Source organism: Osmia bicornis, chromosome 6 (genome assembly GCF_907164935.1).
Source record: "Osmia bicornis bicornis chromosome 6, iOsmBic2.1, whole genome shotgun sequence".
In the NCBI taxonomy this organism is placed as follows: domain Eukaryota; kingdom Metazoa; phylum Arthropoda; class Insecta; order Hymenoptera; family Megachilidae; genus Osmia; species Osmia bicornis.
In genome coordinates, this window is record NC_060221.1 from 12074592 (window position 1) to 12083004 (window position 8413).

The 8413-nt window shown below is 38.5% G+C and overlaps 1 protein-coding gene across 1 annotated transcript; it reads left to right on the forward strand.

The window, feature by feature from the left end:
* Positions 1-6155: 6155 nt before the first annotated feature.
* Positions 6156-7826, forward strand: LOC123987910 (jerky protein homolog-like). The gene is made up of 2 exons (XM_046286231.1): positions 6156-7722; positions 7804-7826. Exons 1-2 carry the CDS (start codon positions 6156-6158, stop codon positions 7824-7826), a joined length of 1590 nt encoding a protein of 529 aa, XP_046142187.1.
* The last annotated feature ends 587 nt before the right edge of the window (positions 7827-8413 follow it).

Consider the following 8413-nt stretch of genomic DNA (forward strand, 5'->3'; position numbering starts at 1 on the left):
CCGAGAGAGGATTGTCTTAAAACTAAATTCGACGTATTATACCGAGGTCCGGTAACAAAACTAACAGCTAAAAATCGCGAAACATTATACACAATAGAAACAACCGACATCTCATTCGCGCTAGCAGCGAAAGGAAACATCGAAACCTGCAACAGAATATTAACAAAAACTGAACACCCAAAATTAATTATATACGAAAGATCACAAAACAACATACTATTCGATAACGACGCACAGCCATCAAAAGAAATACTAAATTTAGACATTCTCACTTACACTAATTCAAAATTCGTATATGTAGAAAAACACTTCAGGGCTCAAATACAAAATTTATATTTAGATATTTTAAGTGAAAAATGCAAACTAGAAAGAAAAACAATCTACAATTCTCTATCCATAGCCTCTATTTCACCAGACGAATTTGCGTACAATTTAATGGAAAAACCGGGATATATTGCTAGGATTGCAGGAGAGGTGGTACACATCATAAAATGCACGCCAAAGGAAGTGCAATTACTCCACACAGATAAATGCTATACGCAATTACCAGTAACCTCAGGAAACCAAACACGATTCCTGACACCGAAAACACACATATTAATGAAGTCAGGAACTCAGATAGAATGTAACACAATAATTCCACAATATTACAAAATAAACAACAATTGGATAGCACTAACACCAACACCAAGACAAGCGCAAAATCCAGGAATTCTAAAACCTAACACAAATATTTCCTGGGAATACAAAGAAATAAATTCACTAGCATCAAGCGGAATTTATTCACAAGAAGACCTCCAAGAGCTCCAACAACACATCATGTTCCCCCTAGAAAAATCAGCCCTGCTGAACACAATAGCGAGGGGCATGCTAGGAGAAGAAAGTGTACAAGGAGGACTAATCAACAACCTATTTACAGAAAACACGCTATCCCACATCGCAGAAAATACGTGGAATAAATTCGTGGAAAAATTCATCAAATTCGGTTCAATTAGCTCTGCAGTAATAATGATCCTTATAATCATTCATATCTGCAAGCTAATAATTGACACAATTATAAGAGGATACACATTGCATACATTATATGGCTGGTCCCTACACCTATTGGCAGCCATCTTTAGTTCAATTACATACTTATTGGTGACATTAAAGAACAATAAAAACATCAAAAGGCTCCCAAGACGAAAACGCCTAACGAAAAACGAAGACATCGAATTGAACGAAATAAAGATAGAGCAACCAAACAGCCTAAAATGGGGGATATCACCGCCTATCCCACAACGACCACCTGCACTCAGAGCACCTACAGTCAAACCACCCGAAATTAAACCACCACAACCAATAAAACAAGAAAGAATACAGGTTTTTACGCTAGAAGCATGAAACTAAATAAACGCAACACAAAGGGGAACGCAAGGAATACGCATAAATAAACACACGCGAACTTTAAACAAAATAAAAATTTATTCAAAAATAAAAATGAAAAGTAACAAGATTTACAAAGTAGTAACATACAATAAGAACCTTACAATAAAGATTAATTAAAAATACGATTGGAAAGGGAAAGGAAGTGAAGGACTTATGAAATAACAATACACGGACCAAAAATAAGATTAGGAAAAAATGAAAGTTTATTCAAAAAAAAAGATATATATAATAAAACAAAAAATTTTTTTTTCTCCTCGCTTAAAAAGGAATACAACAAAAAAAAGGTACATAAATTTAAGGAAAAACAATTATTTTTTTTTCTCTCCTTCTCCTCTTGTCTCCTGGAGGACGGCGTGGACAGCGTTGGCCGCGTCTACTTCTCCTCAAAGAGAGGGGCAATCTCGAGGATACGATCCTCATCCCAGTCCAAAAGCTCTCCCAAAAACCGGCGGAACTCCTTACGGAACTCTTGAACCGCCCGGCGGTACGCCACATCGATCATTCCGGGGTAACACTGGAAACGGCCATCAGTGCGCTGAATGGAAAACAAAGGAAACAATATAAAACAAACGAACAAACAAACAAACAAACAAACAAACAAACAAACAAACAAACAAACAACAACAACAACAACAACAACAACAACAAAAAACACTTACCCAGGCGGCAAACAGTTCGCTTTTCGGCTTCGAAAGGTCCATCGCAATGGTCCTGCCACGCAGATAGGTAGAATACATGAAGCTCAAAAAAATATTTTATTCGAAATGGCGATACTGCCCGATCAACGGATATATATATCAATTACCCCACCAGGTGCACAAAATTTCCAAGTAAAACACAGGACATTAACCGATGAAGCACTCAATAATACTCGGAACCAGCGCATGCAAAACATCGCTGTCTCAGCGCATACCCGCCACAATAGAGGATCTAAGAATTACCAATTTCATTTTAGAAACCTTGAATTTAAAAGTTAATAAAGAAGCCCAGAAGTGTCGGTCTGCAATATCATTCAGTACACGCACTATATGTAGTCCCGCTACGCACCCCTACCGCCTCAATCTCAGCGGGGAGGGAAGTAAATGGCCATCCGAAAACCATTTACTCTTTGTAACATACCAATTCGTAAACGCAAAGAAATATTAGCAAAAAAAATTTTACCCAGCGCAACAAATTCACACCAACTAACAAATATTGTAATTACACTCACCTTAAAATTGTAAAACTCATTTAATTCATAAAACCGCAAACTATGAATTTGTATAACACAATCGCTTAAAGAAAATTTTCTCTCCAGATTTATTTGTTGATATCGTACCGATATGCAACAATCTAGGCGGCCAGGTGTCACGTCCTGTGACGCATTCTTTAAAATTTCTATTTCGCCACCAAAACCCTTTAAGCCGCTATTTCGCCACCTAAATTCTTTAAACTTATATTTCGCTATACAGATTCTTTAAACTTACATTTCGCGATACAAATTCTTTGAACTTCTATTGCACCATCCAAATTCATCGCTCCGCAAAAATTCTGAGTGAGCAACTCAGCCGGGTCGTCGTACGGCGAGAACGCTGACGATCCGGACGAGGTGGTTCACCCGAATTGCCAAATCAAAAGTCGACCTCATTAATCAATATATAATAACGAGACCAAACCGCCCGCGTGCAGACCAACTATAGTGCAGAACTCGTATCAGATCAAATTTAGTGCAGACTCAAAAGTCATCGCGACCCGATCACTTCCGTGAAACTCGTTCAGAATCGGCCAGTCCGTTAACGCGAATCCGGATTCTATTCTAACACGCGTACAAAATCCGCAAAATACGACTCTGCTACGGGACCCAGAGACCCGACAGAGCAATTCGTCAATTGTAAAAAACGCGCAAGTTAAGAACTGTACGAACTACCAATAAACATTTGTTGTGCTCGGAAGTGTGTGAACTTCAATTAAACATCTACCCTACTGTCTACATCCACCAGGACGACTTATCTCTACAGGTATCCTCGCCCAGCGAAAGGTAAGTAAGAACCTCTACCTAACTAACAACGTAGATTAAATCATACAAAAAAGTACGCGGAGAACTCAGTGAGAGTGAGAACTCTACGACTTTACACTACATTAGATATAATGTAATATACTGATACCTTCCTACAGATCAGTGTACATTTAATAACAATATCATTATTACTATATCCACATTAGAAACAATGTGTTCTCGGCGAGAATTAGAGTTTTCGGAAAAGGTGTGGATTCCGTCTTTTCAAAGACGTTGGCGTCGAGGAGAAGATGAAAGACAGCGTAGCGGTCACTAATTGTGTATAACTTATAATTTTTACACAATGAGCCGTGAATTAAGCACTACAAAAATCACACTTGTGTTTTAATTTGGAATTACACGATCCACAGACTTCGCGGTGCAAGGCACTGAATTGAAATTAAAAATGCTCTAAACTCGAGTAACGATAAAACTCTTGGTCGTTGCTATCGCTTGATAATCGCTCTCTGAATTGCTTTCGCATTAATGCCATAACGGTTCGAATTTAGGAGTTTTAATATTGGCGAGCGCTCGGATCGGTGGTTAGACAGCGCAGCAGCGATTACTTTTATGTATTTGGTGAAGACGGGATTATCGATCCATGTTCCCGACCGAGATATTCGTACGAGTTTGAAGTGCGAAATTCGTACACGTACACACGTTATAAAGATGAGGAAACACTATGGCCCCTTTCTTTGAGGTAACTCTGCACTATGCTAAGCTGTATTGACTATTGTGAGCTGTAAATGCCACTTCCAGCGCAGCTGTGCAGAAGAAGAACAAGAAGAAGAAGAAATATCTAGGAATATGTGCGTGACGCCCCTTTCCTGAGGTAAATCTGCAAATATCTCAGAAACGGTTCGAGCTATCGCAACATGTTAATAGACCTTTTTTGTAGGAAATTAAATTTCCTACTATTTATGTTCTATGATATTTCTCGATCAGATTCGCAGTTTTCGAGATATATCGGGATATTTAAAAGTTCCGAAGCCGTACCAACATTATAAGCAAGAAGAAACACTGTCGCCCCTTTCTTTGAGGTAACTCTGCACTATTCTAAGCTGTATTCACTATCCCGAGCTGTAAATGCCACTTCCAGCGCAGCTGTGCAGAAGAAGAACAAGAAGAAGAAGAAATATCTCGGAATATGTGCGTGACGCCTCTTTCCTTGAGGTAAATCTGCAAATATCTAGGAAACGGTGCGAGCTATGGCAAAATGTTAAGAGACCTTTCTTGTAGGAAATTAAATTTCCTACTATCTCTGCTCTATGACATTTTTTGATCAGATGCGTAGTTTTGGAGATATATCGAGATATTTAAAAGTTCCGAAGCCGAACCAACATTATAAGGATGAAGAAACACTGTGGCCCCTTTCTTTGAGGTAACTGTGCACTATTCTAAGCTGTATTCACTATTCGGAGCTTTAAATGCCACTTCCAGCGCAACTGTACAGAAGAAGAACAAGAAGAAGAAGAAATATCTCGGAATAGAGTATAGACTCGTTATAAGCTAAAAAGATCTCTACGTTAATTGCAAAGAAACTATCCCCACCACTGGGGGGTATACCCCTCGAGACGCCACGAAGCTCGCTCGCCGAGTAGCGTAACATGATCTGGGATCAGATATCGGTGAGGCAACACTAATGCAAGTACCTAACTTTGTTATTTTTCATTTTTTTTTATGAAACTTTTTCCATGATATTTCTGACATTTTTCTCATTAAAATGATACCAAACACGATATAATTCGGACCATATTTACCTTGTATATTTGTTCGATCCGATGCGAAACACAATGTGCGAGTATTTCGAAAGACAGTTTATGACGGTTTATGACAATTTATGGTCTTGGTGACCGGTGGTGCCTGGGACAGAGCGCAAGACGGTTCAGAGCCCCCGTTAGGGTTGGTGGTGACTCGCCGACACGTACACAGCAGGGGGCTTATCTGAGATACAGAGGAGTAAGTCATGAGTAAACGCGAAGCCAACCCAACGAGAAGGTTTGGGCGTTTGTTTAGACCGGATAAGACTCGTATAGAAAAATATAAGAAGAGCCCGTAAAAGATCGTAAATCGCTTGTCGCGAGCTTGTGGACAATCTGAATGTCCGAAATGAACGTTCTGAATTTACTGGCCCTCGCCTTTAGAAAGTCTATTTAATGTTGAACCTTTTTGAGTTTTTCGATATTTTCACTATTGCCGGCAATAGTCATTAACCTTTTTCACACAATGCATTTAGAATTTCTAATTTCGTTTCGTTCTCAATAGCTAAAAACATGTCATAAACGGTATTTCCGAAGGGTAAATTCGACAGCGGTCGATCAACGGTACTTGGCCTTCGAGGGTCAACCTAGATGGAAAAACCCCGACTTTCGAGGTCTTCGCGTATCCTTAGGTAGCGCCCCACCCTCTCCAAGGAAAAATCACGCTAAGGGCGCAAGGAAGGGTGGGTGGCAAAAATCGGGGAAGTGGACGACCACGGTTCGTCAGACTTGACACTTCTTCTTGAACCATCGCCGCGAGTTAGAAGTACGATTAAGATACAATTCTGTGAGTGTTACAACTTAGCGTGCAGTGTGAACTAATCTGATAAAAACTCTTTAGAGCTCTTATTTATAAGAACAATTAGACTTAACTTTTTTTCTATTTTTTGATTAGTTGTAATTTATATTTAGTGTTAGTGTAAGCTATAGTGATGGCAGGTGTAAAAAGAGTGTCGTTAACGATGCAACAGCGACTGGACGTTCTCAAGGATCTAGAGACATCTTCCATCGGAACTGTCGCTGCAAAATATAATGTGCACTACACCACGGTTCGTCGTATAAAACAAAAAGCGGCGGTGATTGGTGAATTTGAAGACCAAGATTCGAAGGCAAAGCGACGACAGAGGGTCAGAAGACCAAAGTTCGAGGAATTGGAGGAACGCCTGTTGAAATGGTTTATAGAAAGGAGAACCGTAGGAGACTACATATCAGACGCGCTGCTAATCGAAAAAGCAACCGAATTGAAAGAGGAGTTTGGAGCCCCTTCCCAATTTAAAGTGAACAAGGGATGGCTCGCAAAATTTAAAAGACGCAACAACATCAGATTAGTTCGTGTATACGGTGAAAAAGCCAGTGCCGATGAAGATGGAGCACGTAAATTTGTGGCTGACTTCCAAACTTTCATGGAAGACGAAGAAATAAATCCGGAAAATGTATATAACATGGATGAAAATGCACTGCTATGGAAGGCTTTGCCACTGAAAACTCTAGTGAGTGCAACAGAAAAGTGTGTAAGTGGCCATAAAATGAAAAAAGAAAGACTCACGATAGGACTGTGCGCCAATGCAACCGGAACACATAAACTTATGCCCTTTTTAATTTATAAATATAAACAGCCAAGGGCATTAAAACATTTTATGAATCAACTTCCGGTAGTGTTTCGGGCTCAAGCTAATGCATGGATGAGCAAAACTTTATTCTTAGATTGGGTGGATAATTGTTTTAAACAATCTGTTAGACAATATCAGTTAGAAAATGGATTATGCGGAAAAGTTGTGTTAATAATTGACAATTGTGCGAGTCATAAACTACCAATCAATTACGTGCAGGATGACCATTTTATAATCAAATATTTAGCACCTAACACCACATCTTTGATCCAACCAATGGACCAAGGAATTATTGCCAAATTCAAACGCAGTTTCCGCCATAAATTAACACAGCGGCTTGTCACTTACAAAAGTGGTGCAGAACAATTTTTTAAAACATACACAATAAAAGATTGCATAGACATAATTAGTGAAGCTTGGAGCGAAGTGACATGCAGTAACATCAGAAATTGTTGGAACAAAATCATTTTAAGAACAGATAAAGAAGAAGAACAAGAAGAGGAAGAAAACCTTGTACCGGAAATGCAACAACTTTTGACGAGCATTTCGGAACATAATGTAACCTCCGAAGAAGTTGAAGAATATTTGAACGAGTGTAGTGAGGAGGAAGAAACATATTCAAGAAAGATTGATGATACGGACGAAAGCAGAGACAAAGACAAGGATGAAGAAAGGGTTGAAGACAAGGATGAAGAAAGAGAAGAACCATGGGAAGAAGAACAGGAAGAAGAAAGCAACGAAAGTGACAGAACACACGAACGTGGGATCCCAGTAAACAGAGAAGAAAGACAGGAATTGGAAGATATTTTCAGACGTTTGGAGCGTTATAAAAACCGCATCCCACGTTCTTCTGAATTGCTTCTAGAAGCAATGAAATTATTATTCTTAGGTAAGACAACTTATTCAAAAAATTAAGTATTATTAATACGTCATGTTGTTCTAAACATAATCCAAAGTTCATTTCTTTTAGGCGAGACAACTTCAAACACCTAAATAACAGGACATTAGAGGAACAGAAAACAGATGTACAACATTTATCAAAACATTGTAACAAATCTAAGAATAAAATGAGTTCTATTAATAAGACTACCAATAAAATGAAACTATCATTTTATAATGAAATGCAAATATTTATATACTCTAATAAAAACTGGTTATTGTGATACTGTAGCTGATTGAACAGATACTTGAGATTAAACTTTTTTCTAATTTAATAGAAATGATAATGATACATAATAAGTTGTTTCAAGTAAATATGGTCCGAATTATATCGTGTTTGGTATCATTTTAATGAGAAAAATGTCAGAAATATCATGGAAAAAGTTTTATAAAAAAAAATGAAAAATAACAAAGTTCAGTTGCCTCATCGACATAGAATAGTTTGTGTTCGCTCCGTCCTCTTTTTCACTCAAGGTCCTTTTCTACGTTCGAAGCAGTCGGCTAACATCAAACAATAGTGGAACTACACGTTATAAGTAAAAGTTCGGTCCCGAGAGTTTTGCTTATAACGAGTCTATACTGTATGTGCGTGACGCCCCTTTCCTTGAGGTATATCTGCAAATATCTCGGAAACGGTGCAA